Source organism: Hemitrygon akajei, chromosome 1 (assembly GCF_048418815.1).
Source record: "Hemitrygon akajei chromosome 1, sHemAka1.3, whole genome shotgun sequence".
Taxonomy (NCBI): domain Eukaryota; kingdom Metazoa; phylum Chordata; class Chondrichthyes; order Myliobatiformes; family Dasyatidae; genus Hemitrygon; species Hemitrygon akajei.
This window is the reverse complement of record NC_133124.1, coordinates 221,783,819-221,806,396: the sequence shown is the minus strand read 5'-3', so window position 1 is coordinate 221,806,396 and position 22,578 is coordinate 221,783,819. Positions and strand designations below refer to the sequence as shown.

Below are 22,578 nucleotides of genomic sequence, written 5' to 3'. Positions count from 1 at the left end.
CTGGAGACTTACATCCCAATATCCCTGTGTATTAGTGCTCCTGTCATTTACTGTATGCTTTCTCTTTAGATAGATAGATAGATACTTTATTCATCCCCATGGGGAAATTCAACATTTTTTCCAATGTCCCATACACTTATTGTAGCAAAACTAATTACATACGATACTTAACTCAGTAAAAATATGATATGCATCTAAAATCACCCTCTCAAAAAGCATTAATAATAGCTTTTAAAAAGATCTTAAGTAGTTTACTTAAATACATTGAGTCCTAACCCCGGCACTTTAACATATCTTACTCCTGGCGGTTGAATTGTAAAGCCGAATGGCATTGGGGAGTATTGATCTCTTCATCCTGTCTGAGGAGCATTGCATGGATAGCAACCTGTCGCTGAAACTGCTTCTCTGTCTCTGGATGGTGCTATGTAGAGGATGTTCAGGGTTTTCCATAATTGACCGTAGCCTACTCAGCGCCCTTCGCTCTGCTACCGATGTTATACTCTCCAGTACTTTGCCCACGACAGAGCCCGCCTTCCTTACCAGCTTATTAAGACGTGAGGCGTCCCTCTTCTTAATGCTTCCTCCCCAACACGCCACCACAAAGAAGAGGGCGCTCTCCACAACTGACCTATAGAACATCTTCAGCATCTCACTACAGACATTGAATGACGCCAACCTTCTAAGGAAGTACAGTCGACTCTGTGCCTTCCTGCACAAGGCATCTGTGTTGGCAGTCCAGTCTAGCTTCTCGTCTAACTGTACTCCCAGATACTTGTAGGTCTTAACCTGCTCCACACATTCTCCATTAATGATCACTGGCTCCATATGAGGCCTAGATCTCCTAAAGTCCACCACCATCTCCTTGGTCTTGGTGATATTGAGACGCAGGTAGTTTGAGTTGCACCATATCACAAAGTCCTGTATCAGTTTCCTATACTCTTCCTCCTGTCCATTCCTGACACACCCCACTATGGCCGTGTCATCAGCGAACTTCTGCACATGGCAAGACTCCGAGTTATATTGGAAGTCTGATGTGTACAGGGTGAACAGGACCGGAGAGAGCATGGTCCCCTGCGGCGCTCCTGTGCTGCTGACCTGTGCTGCTTTAGATTTAACCTTCCAAACTGCAACATCTCACACTTGTCTAGATTAAATTCCACTTGTCATTTCCCTGCCCACATTTGCATGCCTGCACATATCTTGAAAAGTTGCTCGGTACTCAAATATTAAGGGGATTCAATGACTATCTCCATTCTGAAAATAAAAACCTGAAGTTCTGTCTAAATGTATAAGGTTTTTGTCACTTTCAACACCACATTCTGATCAATCCAGGAAACATGCTGTCCTTTTGCACTTAAATAAATGCATGCCTGTTGCAAGTTGTACTTTTCAGTGGTACTAGAAAAGCCATTCTTTGAAAAGTCTCTCAACCTTAACAAGTTGTAAAACAAGGGAAGATGAGCTGGATTCATGTGTGAGCACTAATGCATGAAGTTTGGAACAATTACCTGCTCTGAAACTGAAAAATGATTTAGACTTCCCTGGGCTTTGTCATGTTGGATTATTAGGAATCAATAAATATTCAAAACAAGGGAACAATTATGTCGGGTCATCCAGTTTTACTTAAAAGATTAAAGATTGCCTTTATTTGCACATGTATCTCCAACCCATTTTTAATGTACAGGACGACCGAAGGAGATTTAATGTGCTCCTTCCCTCCGCTAGCCTGCAGGTCACTTTTGGATAAGGTGTAGCAGCTACTTAGCCCCCTCTCTTGATCAGGGTCTTATGAAGCCAAGGGAGCAGGTGGTGGAGGGTTGTATGAGCAGTTGGTGCATATCACAAGTCCTGGTTATGGAACCACTGAAGCCAGGAAGACAATCTCTGACGTGTATTGATAATGGTTGGGATCACCCATCTTGTAAAGACACTGTCCAGAAGAAGGCAATGGCACACCTCTTCTGTAGAAAAATTTGCCAAGAAAAAGCACGGTCATGGAAAGAGCATGATCGTTTGCTTCATATGAATAAGCACATAAAGAATGAACGGACATCAACTATTACATGAAATCAAATCAGTAAGGATTGTGTTGGGGCATGGTCCTAAGGAGAACGTAGAAACTCTTTAAAGACAGCAGCGGGAATCAAAGTCCAATTGGTGTTCACTGGTGCTGTAAAGCAGTTATGTTAACTGCTGCAGTTCACCCATTGCAAAGCTTATTGGGACTTAGTATTTTTGAAGTTGTTCAGTCATTGGCACGTGAAGCATTGTAGCGCTTGCTGCTTTTGTTCCTAAGCAGTTACAGAATTCTGAAATATTTCATGTTTAAGGTATAAAAATAATGACTACTCGTATTTCTTTCTGCTGCTTGTATTACAAACTTGAGCTTAGAGATGTGCAGGAGTACAAACTGCAACATTCCTTTTTAATCTAACAACTGTAAATACTGTTACCCTCCCAGTCACCTTTGCAAATATTGACATTCCCTTGGAGTCCCTGGAGTTCTGTGTGCGCAGCCGCCACTGGTGGGGGCTACCAGTGGTTACTGTACCACCTCGAATACTTGGCTGTATAAATGCTCCATGTTGCTAGATTCCAGCTGTATCTTTCAGTGGGCTGAATTACTGAATTTGAGATGGTGGGTGAACTTAGATTTATTCAGGTATTTCATGACCATGGTATCCCAAAGTATTTGTGACTGATAAATTTTAGAATCTTGACATTATATAAATAACAGAAAGAACAATTGTTTCATTACAAGATTACACAAACCATGCAGTAAGTGACCAGGCACCCTGCACTTGGTTTGTTGCTGGGGTAAAGATCAGTCACCATACTGGACATTTTGCCTGCTCTTTTATGTCCCTTTATTGGAGCAGACAGGAATTTCACCTCAATAAAGTCACCAAATGACATCATTTGGGGCTGTATTTGGTACAAAACTGAGTGTATACCTATTTGGGGTAAGGCCTTATGTTAGAGCCCTTGACATTTTGTGGCAAAGTCATCCCATGGAGCCACAGTTCACACTGTCAAGTTGTTGATTAAAGAGCTAGCTGGCTGCAATCTCATTATGGCCAAGTAAGCTGTATCCTATCTTAATGACAGAAAACTCTCACCATTCTGCAATGTAATTCTCACATTTTGATTGCAGGATTGGCTTCACTTGTATCTTAATATGCAATAGGATATTTACATTGCAAATTAGAGATATTAAATATCTAATACCCTTGCCTGTCTAGTGGGTTTGAAACACAGTTACTAGATGCATTATTAACTCCAAATTACATTACATCTAATCACTTCCTTTTCTGGCAATACCTCAGGATCCGTGATTTGCTTCTGTTGTGAATTCTGAATGCTTGATATGTGGGGAAACTTAATTCTTGCACAAGGGGGCAGGAGGTTCTTGACCATGGAGGCTTGTAGGTGGTGGTGGTACACACTGTTTATGCTGAGCCTCTATGATCACATCACATCAGTTTGGAAGTTCTTCATGCCATCCTAATTGCTGTCTCCTCAATAAACAGTCACCAGCCAAGATTCCCAGAAATCAGTGAGGATGTTACATTTTTTTCCTAAGGACTCTTGACCTTTTCCTTTATTCACCTGGTAATGTCTTCCCATGATGATGCTTGTGCTTCAGGTCACTCCTCAAGCATGACCTCTCGAAGCACTTCACAGTACTGTGCAAGAGTCTTAGGCACCCTAGATTTTTTGTAATATGGTTTCAGATGGTATGGCTTCCACAGAGCCCTGATATCAACATCATCAAGGTGGGAATTACCTGGAGAGAACAGAAGCAAGTGAGACAGTCATATCTGCAAAAGATTTGTGGCAAGTTCTCCAAGCTGCTTAGAACAACCTACGAGATGATTTTCTTATAAAACTGCACTACGGTGTACCTAAGAATTAATGCAGTTTTAAAGACAAGGGGTGATCATACTAAATATTGATTTGGTTTAGTTTTTTATTACTGCTGTTCATAGTAATTTTTTCAATATGTAGAAACTTATAATTTTGTTATTTTGAAAGCATTTTACATATTTTTTAACATGCCTAAGACTTCTGCACAGTACTGTAAGTGCTACTGGACAGCAGTCACTGAGGCAGGTTACCTCATTTTTCTTGGGCAAAAGTAAGTTTGAAGCAGTGGTACCTCAGACTGCCAAAACGAAAAATTTGCGATATCTGTAAATACTACGGTCATTCAAATAGCACAGGTTTTCAGTGTTTGGTCAGGTGTGATGTCTGGGTCAGATGATTTCTGAGGATTCACCTCCTTGAAAGATGCTGTCATCTTGGCCTCAGAGACTGAGATCACAGGGTCATTGGGGCTGAGTGTGGGGAGTGGGGTGGTTTGTGAATGTACCTCAATGATCTGTCACATTTTGTAAATATACTGTAAGTATTTCTAATGATTTTTGTCGCCACGGCCCTGGCGCCGAGAGGTCCAGACATTCACTATTCTCTGAAGAAATTTCTAAGTATCTTGTTTTTAAATGAACGGTTCCTTATAAATAAGTCCCCTTGTTCAAGATGAATCACCAGAGAAACCCAGTCAGTTGCATCTCTTTAACCTAAAGGTTCACAATTGTTTGTGTGTGTGTGTGCGCGCGCGCATAAGAGCAAGGAACTGGGCTTGTCCTGTTGATGCTGTTTTCTTGTTTGTTGTATTCTATGTTGTTCTGTGGAGCGCAATGGGCATATGTTAGTGCTGGAATGTGTGGTGACAAGTGCAGGTTGCTCCTTGGGTGTGTTGGTTGAAAATGTAAATGATACATTTCATTGTGAGTGTTGAGGTATGCGTGATAAACAAAGTTGAATTTTGACTAATGCACATGCTGAGTTCCTCCAGCATTTCAAGTCAGGCAGCATCTACTGAGAGGAATAACAATCAACAATTTGGGCCAAGACTCTTCATCAGGACTGAATCTTGTTGCAGCTTAGTAATATTGATGCCTGCAAGACTAGCAGAAGAGATGTTTCAGTGTTGTCATATACCTGATGATGCCACCAAACTGCTGGAAACGTTTGCACCTGCTGAGTGAGGTGCTGAGGATAGACGTTGAGCACATGTGCCTGGGATCGAGCCCAGCAATGAAAGACGTACCTACAGATGAAAATCTTCTGACAGGAAGATTTAAAATTAGACTTTTGTGTTTGATACAAGCAACATGCCCCATTTAATCTTTAAGAAAAGGAGTAAAAGAGCTTAGAGGAATTAGGAAGGCATGAGGTAGGAGAGGAAGAAGTAAAGGAGAGTGTAGTTCTCCAGCTGATACAGAACTTCTACTTTTGCTCATTGCCTATTTTCTTTAAAAAAGAATAATGGGAGCTTGCCTTTTAGTTGTGACAAATAGTTTCTATCCCACACGATCAAAGTCTTGTGAATATGCATCATGTACCTTTGTCACTCTGTATTTTATTGCTCCATACCGTCATCCTTCCTCCGATTACTTGCTTATCTGGGTTTAGAGCTCAAATTCCAAGTAGTCACTCCAGTGCAGTACCAAGGAATTACTGCACTGCCTAAGATAACATCTTTGTTAAACTCAGGGCTAGCTTCCTTTTAGGTGAACTTAAAGTAAAGATCCCAAGGCAGCATCAGAAGCATTAGGAAAATTCTCCTGTAATGGCTAGCCAGCACTAATCCTTTAATCACCTTTGATCATGTTTGCTGTCTGTGAGATCTTTATGTAAAGTGAAAGCTGTGTTTCAGTACAAGCCAATGGAAACCACGTGGTTTACTGGCTGTGAGTCAAGTGGAAGGTTTTACAGATGTGATAAGATACTGCACAAATACATTTCCGTTTTACTTTTTGATCCAGTCTGCATTTCTGCAAATGAATGAACAATTTGTTATGTATCAATTGCAAAACAAGGGGGTTTGTCCTAGGTTTAATATTTGTAGCAGAGGAGATGAGCTTGTCTGCTGTTGCTGAGTTGATGGACTTTCCCAGTGACAGAGTAGAACCCTTTGTAATAGAATCGATCCTTATGACTAGTTATATGGCAAGAACTATATAATGAGAAGCTGAGATAGGTAAGCATCTACCTATGTAACCGAATCCTTACAAACTGGTAGTGTATGTTTTACGTGTTCAGCAATAGGCAGGTGCTCAACTGCACTTTACAATGTTTTAATAATTTATTTTATCATCCTTGCTTTAAGGCTGCTGAGTTAAAATCTTCACTTTCTTTCAACAGCTTTCTTGGACTCATCAACCCTGCAGCTGTTTTTCGATTTGTACCATTCCATCCCTCCATCACTGTCTCCTCTGGTGAGTTATGCTTCTCTCTGTTAGAGGTGTGAAGATTTTATCCTACGTGTGATAGGCAGGAGTAAGGTGATGGAATTTTGGGTTTTGGTGAACCCAAATTTATTTAGTGGCACGCATTGAGGGACACTGATTCTGTGCACCTTTTCTTCTGAGCATCTCTTGGATGCAAAGCAGAACCATGCTTAGGTCTGCTTTCCATTACTCTATAGTGAGTAGGAGATATTGGGATTCTGGTTTACCTACCAAAGGAAGACTACCTATGCTGACATTGGAGAGCGTCCAGAGTTAGCTCATTAGAATGATCCCAGAAATGAAAGGATTAATATATGAGGAGTGTTTGATGACTCTGGGCCGATGCTTGCTGGAGTTTAGAAGAATGGGGGGGCTGGGGTGGGGGAGGATCTCATGGAAACCTATCAAATATTGAAAGGCCAAGATAGAGTGGATGTGGAGAGGGTGTTTCCTATAGTAAGAGAGTTTAGGACCAGAGGGCAGTCTCACAATAGAAGGACGTTTCTTTGGAGATAAGGAGGAATTGCATTAGCCAGAGGGCAGTGAATCTGTGGAATTCATTACCATGGACAGCTATGGAGACCAAGTCAATGGATATACTTAAAGAGAAGGATTATAGGTTATTGATTAGTAAGGGTGTCAAGGGTGTAGGGGAATCAGGTTGAGAGGGATAGTGATGCAGCCATATCATATTCTTCTTTATCTTATGGTCTGTGGTCTTCACTGAAACCAAACTAGTCAACAAACAAGTATCAGGAAAGCAGAGCACAGTGGCTTAATGTAGAAGGATTAAAATGCCCAAGGATCAAGGCCATTCAGTGAGGAGGAGGTAGGGTGGGAATCCTGGTCAGAGCAGTCCTGTGAATAGGGATTGAACAATTAACAGGGCAAATGTAAGCAATAGCAGCCACTCAGCTGTTTGGTTCTTGTAAAATGAGTAATCTATGTCAATTCCATTTTACTTAAGACCATAAGATATCAGAGCACATTTAGGCCATTTGGCCCATCGAGTCTGCTCTGCCATTCCTTCATAGATAATTTATTTTCCCTTTCAACCACATAGTCATATAAAAGGATAGCACAGAAACAGGCCCTTTGGCCCATCCAGAAGTTTCCCCTCATGTTCTCCTTAAACTTTTCACCTTTCACCCTTAACCCATGATCTCTGGTTGTAGTTCCACCCAACTCAGCAGAAAACACATGCTTACATTTACCCTATCTGTCCCCCTTATAATTTTGAATACCTCTATTAAATCTCCTCCCAATCTTCTATGTTATAAGGAATACAGCCCTAACCTATTTAATCTTTCCTTATAACTCAGGTCCTCCAGACCGGGCAACAACCTTGTAATTTTTCTCTGTATTCTTTCAACCTTGTTTACATCTTTCGGCCTTCTCCCTGAATCCTTTTGTGCCCTGACTAATCAAGATTCTATCAACCTCTGTCTTAAACATACCCAATGACTTTGCCTCCACAGCCACCTGTGGCAATGAATTCCACAGATTCACCACTCTCTGGTTAAAGAAATTCCTTCTTATCTCCATTCTAAATGATGTCCCTCTATTCTGAGGCTGTGTTTTCTGGTCTTAGACTCCTCTACTGTAGGAAGCATTTTCACCACATTCACTCCATCGAGGCCTTTCAACATTCAATAGGCTTCAATGAGGTCCTCCCTTCATTCTTCTGAATTCCAGTGAGTAGAGGCCCAGAGCCATCAAATGCTCCTCATATGACAAGCCTTTCAATTCCAGAATCATTTTTGTAAACCTCCATGGAACCCCCTCCAATGTCAGCACATCCTTTCTAAGATAACGGGCTCGTAACTGCTCACAATGCTCCAAGTGAGGCCTCATCAGTGCTTTTAAAGCCTCAACATTGCATCCTTACTTTTATATTCTAGTCCTCTTGAAATGAATGTTAACATCGTATTTGTCTTCCTCACCACTGACTCAACCTTTAGGGAATCCTGTACAAGTCCCTTTGTGCCTCAGATTTTTGAATTTTCTCTCCATTTAGAAAAGCACATGCTTTTATTTTTTTCTACCAAAGTGTATGACCGTACATTTGCTGACATGGTATATCATCGGCCACTTATCTGCTCTATCTAAGTCCTTCTGTAGCTTCCCTGCTTCCTCAAAGCTACCTGCCCCTCCATCTACCTTCGTATCATCAGCTTGGTCACAAACCCGTCAATTCTTTGATTCTGTAAACCGTTACACTCTTTCCTAACAAAACTCAATTAATCCCAGTTCTGAAATACTTAACAGCTTTTAAGGGTAGAGATGTTTATATTTCCATGCATAGAAGCACTTCCTGATAATCACCTCTAGATTAGAAATTATATTTATTTGTCATACGTACATTGAAACAATAAGTGAAATATGTTGTTTGCATCAACAAACAACACAATCTGAGGATGTGCAGGGTGGGGCAGACTACAAATGCCATACTTCCAGCACAAACACTGCATGTCCGTGCCTTACTAACCCTAACCTATGTGTGTTCAGAAAATGAGAGGAAACCGGAACACCCAGCGGAAACCCATGTGGCCATGGGGAGAACATACAAACAGCGATAAGAGTTGTGCTGCAACCTTCTGATCGTTGGTGCTAACCATTATGCTACTGTACAGCCCCACCTAACATCTAACGTCACCTAACCCTCATGGATATACCCCCTGACAATGTGAAAATAGGTGGAGGAAGCAGGGCGTCTGCAGGTGGACTTGGACATATTGGGAGAATGGGTAAAGAAGTGGCAGATGGAATACAGTGCAGGGAAGTGTATGGTCATGCACATTGGTAGAAGGAATAAAGGGGGAGAAATTCAAAAATCAGAGGTTCAGAGGGACTTGGGGGTCCTTGTACTGATTCTCTAAAGGTTTTCTTGCATGCTGAGTTGGTGGTAAGGAAGGCAAATGCAATGTTAGCATTCATTACTAGAGGACTAGAGTACAAAGGCAAGGATGTGAAGCCGAAGCTTTATAAATCAGTGGTCAGCCATTGGGGAAAAGGCAGTGAGGTTGAGAGGGATAATAAATCAGCCATGATGGAATGGTGGAGCAGACTCAAAGGACTGAATGGCCTAATTCTGCTCCTGTGTCTTATGGTCTAATCTTCTGTTTCTAAACTTGCAGCTTTAAATTGTTGCATTAAAGAAATTGTATAGTTTAAATTCCCTGGCCAGCATTCAGTCTCCAATTTCCTCAATGAGTGTGATTTATCTGAAGGAAAGATTTCTGTTTCACATCATTTCTAACTGCAGTAAATGTAGAACAGTGGTTCTGTTTTTTTGGCCTAGCCCAGTTGATGTTCCCTCAGCACTGGCCTTCTCTTTCACTTCTGCTGTCCAACTCTCTCACTTTCCTTACCATAAGACCATAAAACGTAGGAGCAGAATTAAGCCATTCAGCCCACCATTCTGCTCCTTCATTCCATCATGGCTGGTTTAATTTTCCTCCTAACTTTGCTCTCCTGCCTTCTCCCTGTAACCTTGGTCACCCTTACTAATCAAGAACCTATCAACCTCTGCCTTAAATATACCTAATGACTTGGCCTCCAAAGCCATCAGTGGCAATGAATTCCACAGATTTACCACCCTCTGTATAAAGGAATTTCTCCTCATCTCCATTTTAAAGAGAAGACCTTGCTTTCAGAGACTATGCCCTCTGGTCCTAGACTCTCCCACTAAGGGAAATATCCTCTCCACATCTACTCTTTTTTGGCCTTTCAATATTTGATAGGTTACACTAAAATCCCCCCCTCATTCTCCAGCGAGCACAGACCCAGAGCCATCAAATGTTGCTCAGGTTAATACCTTCACAGGATCATTCTTGTGAATCTCCTCCAATGCCAGTACATCCTTTCTTGGATAAAGAGCCCAAAACTGCTCACGATACTCCAAAGGTTGTCTGACCAGTGCTTTATAAAGCCTCAGCATTGCATCCTTGCTTTTATAATTTAGTCTGTACTATTTGGTGGAGAGGCAGGTAGTGTTGAGGAAGCAGGTAGGATGCAGAAGGACTTAGATTAGGAGAATGGGCAAGAAAGTGCAAATGAAATACAATTTTGGAAAATGCATGGTTATGCACTTTGGTAGTAGAAATAAATGTGCGGGCTATTTTCTAAATGGAGAAAATCCAGGAATCTGAGATGCAGAGGAATTTGAGCGTCCTTGTGCAGAACACCCTGAAGGTTAACTTGCAGGTTAAGTTGGTGATGAGGAAGGCAAGTGCCATATTAGCATAAATTTTAAGAGGTCCAGAATACAAGAGCAAAGATGTGATGCTGAGGCTTTATAAGGCACTGGTGAGGCCTCACCTTGAATATTGTGAACAGTAGTGGGCTCCTCATCTTAGAAGAGATGTGCTGGTATTGGAGAGGGTCCAGAGGAAGTTCACAAGGATAATTCCAGGAATGAAAGGGTTATCATACAAGGAAAGTTTGATGGCTCTGGGTCTGTACTCGTTGGAATTTAGAAGGATGAGGGGAGATCACATTGAAACCTTTTGAATGTTGAAAGGCCTAGACAGAGTAGATGTGGAAAGGATGTTTCCCCTGGTGGGAGAGTCTAGGACAAGAGGACAAGCCTCAGGATAGAGGGGCATTCATTCAAAACAAAACAGAGATATGGAGTAATTTCTTCAGCCAGAGGGTGGTGATTTTTTTTTTGCTACGTGCAGCTATGGAGGCCAGGTCATTGGGTGTATTTAAGGCAGAGATAGATAGGTTCTTGATTGGACGTGGCATCAAAGGTTATGGGGAGAAAGCCAAGAAATGGGGTTGAGGAGGAGTAATAAAATGGATTCAACAGTGGCTAGATGGGAGATGCCAGAGAGTAGTGGTGGATAATTGTTTATCGGGACTAGCAGGGTGCCTCAGGGATCTGTTTTGGGCCCAGTGTTGTTTGTAATATACATAAATGATCTGGATGATGGGGTGGTAAATTGGATTAGTAAGTATGCTGATGATACTAAGGTAGGAGGTGTTGTGGATAATGAGGTGGGTTTTCAAAGCTTGCAGGGAGATTTATGCCGGTTAGAAGAATGGTCTGAACGTTGGCAGATGGAGTTTAATGCTGAGAAGTGTGAGGTTCTACATTTTGGCAGGAATAATCCAAATAGAACATACAGGGTAAATGGTAGGGCATTGAGGAATGCAGTGGAACAGAGAGATCTAGGAATAACAGTGCATAGTTCCCTGAAGGTGGAGTCTCATGTAGATAGGGTGGTGAAGAAGGCTTTTGGAACGCTGGCCTTTATAAATCAGAGCATTGAGTACAGAAGTTGGGATGTAATGTTAAAATTGTACAAGGCATTGGTAAGGCCAAATTTGGAATATTGTGTACAGTTCTGGTCACTGAATTATGGGAAAGATATCAATAAATTAGAGAGAGTGCAGAGACGATTTACTAGGATGTTACCTGGGTTTCAGCACTTAAGTTACAGAGAAAGGTTGAACAAGTTAGGTCTCTATTCATTGGAGCGTAGAAGGTTGAGGGGGGATTTGATCGAGGTATTTAAAATGTTGAGAGGGATAGATAGAGTTGACGTGAATAGGCTGTTTCCATTGAGAGTAGGGGAGATTCAAACGAGAGGACATGATTTGAGAGTTAGGGGGCAAAAGTTTAAGGGAAACACGAGGGGGTATTTCTTTACTCAGAGAGTGATAGCTGTGTGGAATGAGCTTCCTGTAGAAGTAGTAGAGGCCAGTTCAGTTGTGTCATTTAAGGTAAAATTGGATAGGTATATGGACAGGAAAGGAGTGGAGGGTTATGGGCTGAGTGCGGGTAGGTGGGACTAGGTGAGATTAAGAGTTCGGCACGGACTAGGAGGGCCGAGATGGCCTGTTTCCGTGCTGTGATTGTTATATGATTATATGATCATCAGAATCGGGTTTATTATCACTGGCATGTGACGTAAAATTTGTTAACTTAGCAGCAGCAATACATAATCTAGCAGAGACAGAAAAAAATAGTAATCATAAAATAAAACATAATAATAAATAAACAAGTCAATTACATAAATTGAATAGATTATTTAAGAATGTGCAAAAACAGAAATTCTGTATATTTAAAAAAGTGAGGTAGTGTCCAAAGCTTCAAAGTCCATTTAGGAATGGGATGGCAGAGGGGAAAAAGCTGTTTCTGAGTGTGTGCCTTCAGGCTTCTGTATCTCCTACCTGATGGTAGCAGTGAGAAAAGGACATGCCCTGGGTGCTGGAGGTCCTTAATAATGGACGCTGCCTTTCTGAGATACCGCTTCCTAAAGATATCCTGGGTACTTTGTAGGCTAGTGCCCAAGATGGAGCTGACTAGATTTACACACAAAGTACACTGCAGATGCTGTGGTCAAATAAACATGTACAAACAAGCTGAATGAACTCAGCAGGCCGGGCAGCATCCGTTAAAAGGAGCAGTCAACGTTTCGGGCTGAGACCCTTCGTCAGAACTAAAGGAGAGGGCAGGGGCCCTATAAAAAAGGTGGGGAGAGGGTGAGGGTGCTTTCCCCTTACATTCCTTCTTCACCTCTCCTGCCTATCCCCTTCCTGCTTCCCCTCCCCCACCCTTTGATCTTTCCTCCAATTGGTTTTTCACCTGGCACATCCCACCCTCCCCCCACCTTCTTTATAGGGCCCCTGCCCCCTCCTTCTTTAGTCCTGATGAAGGGTCTCGGCCCGAAACGTTGACTGCTCCTTTCAACGGATGCTGCCTGACCTGCTGAGTTCATCCAGCTTATTTGTACATGTTTATTTGACTAGATTTACAACCTTCTGCAGCTTCTTTTGGTCCTGTGCAGTAGCCCCTCCATACCAGACAGTGATACAGCCTGTCAGAATGCTCTCCATGATACAACTATAGAAGTTTTTGAGTGTATTTGTTGACTTGCCAAATCAGTTTAAACTCCTAATAGATTATAGCCGCTGTCTTGCCTTCTTTATGACTACATCAATACGTTGGGACCAGGTTAGATCCTCAGAGATCTTGACACCCAGGAACTTGAAGCTGCTCTCACTCTCCACTTCTGATCCCTCCATGAGGATTTGTATGTGTTTCTTCGTCTTGCCCTTCCTGAAGTCCACAATCAGCTCTTTTGTCTTACTGATGTTGAGTGCCAAGTTGTTGCTGGGGCCATTCCACTAGTTGGCTTAAAAGGATTAGCCATGATTGAATGACAGAGCAGACTCGATGGGCCAAATGGCCTAATTCTGGTCCTATGTTTTATGGTTTTATGGTCTAATATCCCATCTCCATTTTCTCTTTCCTCTCCAAAGCCATAAAATGTATTTAAACTTCCCAAATCCAGTTGCCATCCTGGCCACAAATTCAAAGCAATATGAGCACAGGGCAACAGTGAATTGCTCTGAGATTGAGTGTGATGTATTGCCTTTCGTAACCAACTCGAAGTCACCATCAGTTTCTGATATCACTCTCTCAATGTCTGTAACATTAATTAAGGTTTTGCCATCCAGCAGTGGCACCGCTTCTTGCTGTGACAGCATCATCTCTGGATTTACCTAAAGAATATCATCTTCCACCTCAGCATATTGTTGGTGGTGGGGGGCGGGGGTCTGCTTCATAGATAAACCTTGAGTTCCACTCCCTTCTTAATATCCTCTTTCTTTTGTAGCCAGACTAATACTTTTAGATGTATTTGTTGTTAAGTTTCAATTTATACAGTTGAGAATTGGAACGGCCAAAAGCTAATAGTTTTTTGTTTCTGTTACTGACTGACTTAAAATTTACAATACCAATCAGCCCACAATGCTTCCAGCAGCTGGGAAAAAAAGGTGTTGAGAGTGTCATAAAGAAAAGGAATTCTGCAGGTGCTGAAAATCCAGAGCAACACACACAAAATGCTGGTGGAACTCAGTAGTCAGGCAGCATCAAGAATGATAAATAAACAGTCGACATTTCAGACTAAGACCCTTCATCAGGACTGGGAAAGAAGTCCCTCAGTCCAAAGCATCAACTGTTTATTCCTTTCCACAGATGCTGCCTGATGTGCTGAGTTCCTCTATCATTTTGTGTTTGTTATTCTGGAATGAAAGTGTCACCTCATCTCACCTCACCTCTGATCCTTCTATCAGTTACTTTAAATCCATGCCCCTGGTTTTTGATTTCCCTTTCATAGGCCATGACCAAAAGACTTAAGAGTACAATTAGGCCATTTGGCCCATTGAGTCTGCTGTGTCATTGATCATGGCTGAAATATTCTCCCTCTCAATCCCACTATCCTGCCTTCTCCCTGTAACCTTTGACCCCCCCCCCCCCCCCCCCATTGAACAAGAACCTATCAACTTCCACTTTAAATTTTAGACCCTAATACAATTAGGCCATTTGGCTCATCAAGCCTCTCTACCATTCCAAGTAATCTAGAACCTATCAACCTCCGCTTTTAATATACCAAATGATTTGGACTCCACAGCTATCCGTGGCAATAAATTCCAGATTCGCCATCCATTGGTTAAAGAACTTTCTTCTTATCTCTGTTCTAAAGAGATGTCCTTTTATTCTGAGGCTGTGCCCTCTGGTGCTAGACTGCCCCTCTATAGGAAACATCTCTCCACAAAAAAAATTCTATTTAGGCCTTTTAGTATTCGATAAGTTTCACTGAGATCCCTCCTCATTCTAAATTCCAACGAGTACAGGCCCAGAACTATTAAATGCTCCATGTACGTTAACTCTTTCATTCCTGTGATCATTCTTGTGAACTTCCTCTGGACCCTCTTCAATGCCAGCACATCCTTTCTTAGGTTTGGGATCTAAAGCTGCTCACGATGTTCCAAATGTGGTCTTTTCATTTTTTGTTCATATTGCTTGAAGCTGAACTCATCCCTTTCTAAACTTCCTGTCTTATTTTTCATTCTGCCAACTTCAGTAACCTCTCCAGTATTTCCCTCTTCCTTTATCCATACTTTTTCAGGCTGTTGAACCTACCCTACTATTTAGTTTAAAGCCCTATCCACTGCCCTAGTTTTGTGATTTTCTAGGTCCCAGCATGGTTCAGGTGGAGCCCTGTTATCATGCTGTTACCTAAGGATCTCTTGATATTGTAAACTCTGTGCCAGTTAAATGTGATCCTACCTCTAATAATTGTTCATAGCTTAGTCACAAGATTCATATCCTTGCCATCCGAGTGCACTTCGCTCTGAGTACCCAAAAGCCACATCTTGCCCAGCTAGAAAATGCTACCTTCCCCCTTGTGTCACTTAACTTTCAGCTAAAATCTCCACCAGATCTGTGCTCAGTTATTCCAGGATGTTCTGGCAAGCCGCCTATGTCTCAACATTTAATAGTATTCCATTGCTAGAAACTTGCCAACACCTTTCTCTTACCTCCTGCAGTACCCACAGATCTCCTTTGTGCTGCTGTTGGCTCTGCCTCGCCACTTCTCCTGCCCTCATGTCACTGACCATATTGGAACTTCGTACTGCCCTCTGACTCCTATTACATGCTTTTGATCAGACTGGGTTACATCTTCTCCTTTTTCTCAGTGCCCTGTTTTGTCCGATTACCCCTCTGTGAAAACTTCAGCTGTTTATACATTGAAGCTGTTGTAAAGGTGCTAGTCGATATTGGGTTCAAGTGGGAATAGAGCTTACTTTTATTTTTAATTCACTGGTCCTTCTTCCTGATCCCATTTACTGAAATAGTTTGTTCTGATTGCATTTTAATTTGCTAATAATAGTGAAATCTGGCACATTGACCTCTGTTGGCTGGTTCCTCATCATGGAATTGATATCTCTGCTAGTATAAAACACCAAGTTATAATGTTCTCAATAAAGAATCTTCCTTATAAGTTCACTATCACACTGGGATGATAACACACCAAAACAAGTATTGTGTTACTTAACAAATATAAGGTGCTGGTGAGCATCTACACATGGAATTAAATCAATCCTTTAACAACCACTCCACAAGCCTCCATATCCAGCACATCCCCACCCACCCCACCCATCACCTGGTCTCACCTATCATCTCCCAGGTTGTACACCTCCTCTTCCCTCCCAACTTTCTTATTCTGGCTTCTTTCTCTTCCCCCACCCCCCCTTCCTTTCCAGTCCTGATAAAGGATCTTGACCTGAAACGTTAACTGTTAATTTATTTTCATAGATGCTGCCTGAGTTCCTCTGGCATTTTGTGTATGATGCTCAAAATTTCCAGCATCTGCAGATTCTCTTGTGTTTAGTTCTTTACCGAATTGATCAATATGCCTGTAAAAGATTACATAGAACATAGAATAGTACAGCACATTACAGGCCCTTCGGCCCACAATATTGTGCCGACCCTCAAACCCAGCCTCTCATATAACCCCCCACCTTAAATTCCTCCATAAACCTGTCCAATAGTCTCTTAAACTTCACTAGTGTATCTGCCTCCACCTCAGGTAGTGCATTCCAGGCACCAACCACTCTCTGAGTAAAAAATCTTCCTATAATATCCCCCTTGAACTTCCCTCCCCTTATCTTAAAGCCATGTCCTCTTGTACTGAGCAATGGTGCCCTGGGAAAGAGGGGCTTGCTGTCCACTCTGTCTATTCCTCTTAATATCTTGTACACCTCTATCATGTCTCCTCTCATCCTCCTTCTCTCCAAAGAGTTAAGTCCTAGCTCCCTTAATCTCTGATCATAACCCATACTCTCTAAACCAGGCAGCATCCTGGTAAATCTCCTCTGTACCCTTTCCAATGCTTCCACATCCTTCCTATACTGAGGCGACCAGAACTGGACACAGTACTCCAAGTGTGGCCTATCTAGGGTTTTATAGAGCTGCATCATTACATCGCGTCTCTTAAACTCTATCCCTCGATTTATGAAAGCTAACAGCCCATAAGCTTTCTTAACTACCCTATTACCTGTGAGGCAACTTTCAGGGATCTGTGGACATGTACCCCCAGATCCCTCTGCTCCTCCACACTACCAAGTATCCTGCCATTTACTTTGTACTCTGCCTTGGAGTTTGTCCTTCCAAAGTGTACCACCTCACACTTCTCCAGGTTGAACTCCATCTGCCACTTCTCAGCCCACTTCTGCATCCTATCAATGTCCCTCTGCAATCTTCGACAATCCTCTACACTATCTACAACACCACCAACTTTGTGTCGTCTGCAAACTTGCCAACCTACCCTTCTACCCCCACATCCAGGTCGTTAATAAAAATCACAAAAAGTAGAGGTCCCAGAACAGATTCTTGTGGGACACCACTAGTCACAACCCTCCAATCTGAATGTACTCCCTCCAGCACGACCCTCTGCCTTCTGTAGGCAAGCCAATTCTGACCAAACTTCCCTGGATCCCATGCCTTCTGACTTTCTGAATAAGCCTACCGTGTGGAACCTTGTCAAATGCCTTACTAAAATCCATGTAGATCACATCCACTGCACTACCCTCATCTATATGCCTGGTCACCTCCTCAAAGAACTCTATCAAGCTTGTTAGGCACTATCTGCCCTTCACAAAGCCATGCTGACTGTCCCTGATCAGACCATGATTCTCTAAATGCCCATAGATCCTATCTCTAAGAATCTTTTCCAACAGCTTTCCCACCACAGACGTAAGGCTCACTGGTCTATAATTACCTGGACTATCCCTACTAACTTTTTTGAACAAGGGGACAACATTCGCCTCCCTCTAATCCTCCGGTACCATTCCCGTGGACGACGAGGACATATAGATCCTAGCCAGAGGTTCAGCAATCTCTTCCCTTGCCTCGTGGAGCAGCCGAGGGAATATTCCGTCAGGCCCCAGGGATTTATTCATCCTAATGTATTTTAACAATGCCAACACCTCCTCTCCCTTAATATCAACATGCTCCAGAACATCAAACTCACTCATATTGTCCTCACCGTCATCAAGTTCCCTCTCAGTGGTGAATACCAAAGAGAAGTATTCATTGAGGACCTCGCTCACTTCCACAGCCTCCAGGCACATCTTCCCACTTTTATCTCTAATCGGTCCTACCTTCACTCCTGTCATCCTTTTGTTCTTCACATAATTGAAGAATGCCTTGGGGTTTTCCTTTACCCTACTCGCCAAGGCCTTCTCATGCCCCCTTCTTGCTCTTCTCAGCCCCTTCTTAAGCTCCTTTCTTGCTACCCTATATTCCTCATTGGACCCATCTGATCCTTGCTTCCTAAACCTCATGTATGCTGCCTTCTTCCACCTGACTAGATTTTCCACTTCACTTGTCACCCATGGTTCCCTCACCCTACCGTTCTTTATCTTCCTCACCGGGACAAATTTATCCCTAACATCCTGTAAGAGATTCTTAAACATTGACCACATGTCCATAGTACATTTCCCTGCAAAAACATCATCCCAATTCACACCCGCAAGTTCTAGCCTTATAGCCTCATAATTTGCCCTTCCCCAATTAAAAATTTTCCTATCCTCTCTGATTCTATCCTTTTCCATGATAATGCTAAAGGTCAGGGAGCGGTGATCACTGTCCCCCAGATGCTCACCCACTGACAGATCTGTGACCTGACCCAGTTCGTTACCTGATACTAGATCTAGTATGGCATTCCCCCAGTCAGCCTGTCAACATACTGTGACAGGAATCCATCCTGGACACACTTAACAAACTCTGCCCCATCTAAACATTTGGAACTAATCAAGTGCCAATCAATATTAGGGAAGTTAAAGTCACCCATGATAACGACCCTGTTATTTTTGCACCTTTCCAAAATCTGCCTCCCAATCTGCTCCTCGGTATCTCTGCTGCTACCAGGGGGCCTATAGAATACCCCCAGTAGAGTAACTGCTCCCTTCCTGTTCCTGACTTCCACCCATACCAACTCAAAAGAGGATCCTGCTACATTACCCACCCTTTCTGCAGCTGTAATAGTATCCCTGACCAGTAATGCCGCCCCTCCTCCCCTTTTCCCCCCTCTTTATCCCTTTTAAAGCACTGAAATCCAGGAATATTGAGAATCCATTCCTGCCCTGGTGCCAGCCAAGTCTCCATAATGGCCACTACATCATTATTCCATGTATGTATCCAAGCTCTCAGTTCATCACCTTTGTTCCTGGTGCTTCTTGCATTGAAGTACACACACTTTAGCCCTCTACCTTACTGGCTTTATACCCTTTTCTCTGCTGCTCTTTCCTCAAAGCCTCTCTATATGTTAGATCTGGCTTTACTCCATGCACTTCTTTCACTGCTCTATCGCTCAGGGTCCCATCCCCCTTGCAGATTAGTTTAAACCCTCCTGAACCATGCTAGCAAACCTACCAGCAAGGATATTGCTCCCCCTCGAGTTCAGGTGCAACTCATCCAATCTGTACAGGTCCCACTTTCCCCAGAAGAGATCCCAATGGTCCAAAAATCTAAAACCCTGCCCCCTGCACCAACTCCTCAGCCACGCATTCAACTGCCATCTCTTCCAATTCTTACCATCACTATCACGTAGTACTGGCAGCAATCCTGAGAACGCCACCCTTGAGGTCCTGTTCTTCAGCCTTCTGCCTAGTTCCCAAAACTCACACTTCAGGACCTCATCCCTCTTCCTGCCTATGTCATTGGTCCCAACATGTATCACGACTTCTGGTTGCTTTCCCTCTCGTACCAGGATGTCATGCACCCGGCCAGAGACATCCCAGACCCTGGCACCCAGGAGGCAACCATGTGGGTTTCCTTCTCACGTCCACAAAATCTCCTGTCTGCTCCCCTGATTATAGAGTCTCCAATGACGACAGCTCTCCTCTTCTCCGTCCCAACCTTCTGCACCACAGGATAAGACTCAGTGCCAGAGGCCCTGCCACCATGGCTCACACCTGGTCGGTCGTCCTCGCCAACAGCATCCAGGACGGTAAACTTATTATTCAGGGGAATGGCTACAGGGGTGCTCTGCACTACCTGTCTACTCTCCTTCGCTTTCCCCCCTCGGACTGTATTACTGTATTACGTATTAATAATCTTCTGTAGGGATATATATTTTATTTATTAAAATAGTGCGCATCTAAATTTGAATGAATTCCTTCCCAGAAGACCCTGCACATGCCATCATTTTCACTCTGGTCAAAAGTGAAAGATATTGTTTGCATTACATTGTTGTGAAGCAGTTAATTCACCTGAAGGAACACAATTCAGTGCCAAGGTGACCTTGTATGTTGGCGAGCCTCAGGAGTCCATGCTGGTACTTGTACCATCTGGGAACGTTGCAGTGCAGGGCTTGGAAAGTAAACCTCCAGTCCAGCACTGGAAATACCACCTCTGAACCCTGCGCATGGACTCATGCCGCAGAAGGAGCCAAACAGGTCATTATGTCTGTGCTGTTGTTGAACTCTTAATGGTTAGCACTTCCCAACACTTCTTTTAAAAAAAAATCTCCTTTTTAAATGTAAGTTTTTTGTATTAAGAGTTATAGGTGGAGCTGCTTTGTGCTTACCAGATTTTTAAATTTGTATTATCCATCTACCAATGATAACAAATTTTCTTGATTTTACAACCACACCATTTCAAAATCTTTTTATCAAACAGTGAATGTTTCCAACTGTTTCTGTTATTCTCCTGTCCCCCTACAAATTGAATGCTGCCTGAAGTATGAGCAGTCTAAAAGCATCCAAGAGACTCTGAATAAAAGTACACATTGAAGCTCTGATTTCTAACTATTGCTTTTCTTTCTTGCAGGTCTTATCTTGTTTAGTACAGATCGCTTCAGTCCGGAGATCACTGTTTAACAATGCAGAGCGGGCAAAATTCCTGTCTCACTTAGTGGATGGTGTGAAGAGGGTGTTAGAAAACCCACAGGTGATGAACAGTTGATTGATAATTTCTTACAGTACAGGTGCGGGAGTAGAAACAGCACAGTGAATTTTCTTATTAAGTTTGGAATCCCAAGAGCCTGTTTACGATGTATACTATGTTCAGGATACATTGTGAATTGCATTTTAGCCATTTGAGAACAAGAATAGTGATTGTATGTTAAGAAGGAAGAAAAATATAATTGAAAGAGCTGTTGTTGGCTGCCAGTATGGGCAAAGCTCTTGGCACAATCTCTACTTTCAGTGAAATGGAAGGGAAGAAACAATTCTGGGTTTTTACACCTGGGAGACGGAAGCCCTCAAAAATAAAAGGAGGGGCTGAGTGGTACATACCTTTAGCTGAAACCTGTTTAGTTCAGATTACGTAATTACTTTAGTGTCACGTTTCTCTCCTAATAGTGTCTGATATTGGGGGTAAAGATACTGCAGATGTTGAAACCCTGAAATAAAAACAGAAAAAAATACAACCAAAATAAGAAAAAAAGTCAGGAATAGATTTAGGTTATTTGACCCTTCCCAGCCCCATTCTTTTGCCTTTTCCCATAAGCTTTGATGCCTTTACTATTCTAGAACCTAGCACCCTCCACTTTAAATATACTCAATGATCTGGCCTCCGCAGCCGTCTGTGGCAGTGAATTCTACAGATTCATTACTCTCTGACTAAAGAATTTCCTTTTCATTTCTGTTTTAAAGGGACATTCCTCTATTATGAGACTGTGCCCTCGGTCCTAGACTCCCCCTTCATAGGAAACATCCTCTCCACTTTATCTAGGTTTTTCAGTATTCAATTGGTTTCATACTTAGCAAGCAGGTAATTTTACTTTTTCTCACAATAATGTGTCTGCCATGACTCAACGGTACTTATATTCCTGGACTGCAAAATTCTAGCAAGTATCTAACCACTAGGCCTAAATCATAAACATTTAAAGATCGCATGGATGAACTACAACAATTGTTCATCCCAGTTTGGCAAAAGAATAAACCAGGGAAGGTAGTGCACCCGTGGTTGACAAGGGAAATTAGGAATAGTATCAAGTCCAAAGAAGAAACATATAAATTAGCCAAAAAAAAAGTGGCACACCTGAGGACTGGGAGAAATTCAGAGACCAGCAGAGGAGGACAAAGGGCTTAATTAGGAAAGGGAAAAAAGATTATGTGAGAAAGCTGGCAGGGAACATAAAAACTGACCGTAAAAGCTTTTATAGATACGTGAAAAGAAAAAGATTGGTCAAGACAAATGTAGGTCCTTTACAATCAGAAACAGGTGAATTGATCATAGGGAACAAAGACATGGCAGACCAATTGAATAACTACTTTGGTTCTGTCTTCACTAAGGAGAACATAAATAATCTTCCGGAAATAGTAAAGGACCGAGGGTCTAGTGAGATGGAGGAACTGAGGGAAATATATGTTAGTAGGGAAGTGGTGTTAGGTAGATTGAAGGGATTAAAGGCAGATAAATCCCCAGGGCCAGATGGTCTGCATCCCAGAGTGCTTAAGGAAGTAGCCCAAGAAA

The 22,578-nt window shown here is 42.5% G+C and overlaps 1 protein-coding gene across 1 annotated transcript in view; it reads left to right on the top strand.

Moving 5' to 3' along the window:
- The window catches only part of xpo7 (exportin 7), a 191,711-nt gene that overhangs the window by 86,627 nt on the left and 82,506 nt on the right, over window positions 1-22,578 (top strand). Inside the window, exons 8-9 of the mRNA XM_073061943.1 lie at window positions 6,211-6,284; window positions 20,929-21,048. Of these exons, the coding sequence (XP_072918044.1) occupies window positions 6,211-6,284; window positions 20,929-21,048 (194 nt within the window). The remainder of the gene's footprint in view (window positions 1-6,210; window positions 6,285-20,928; window positions 21,049-22,578) is intronic.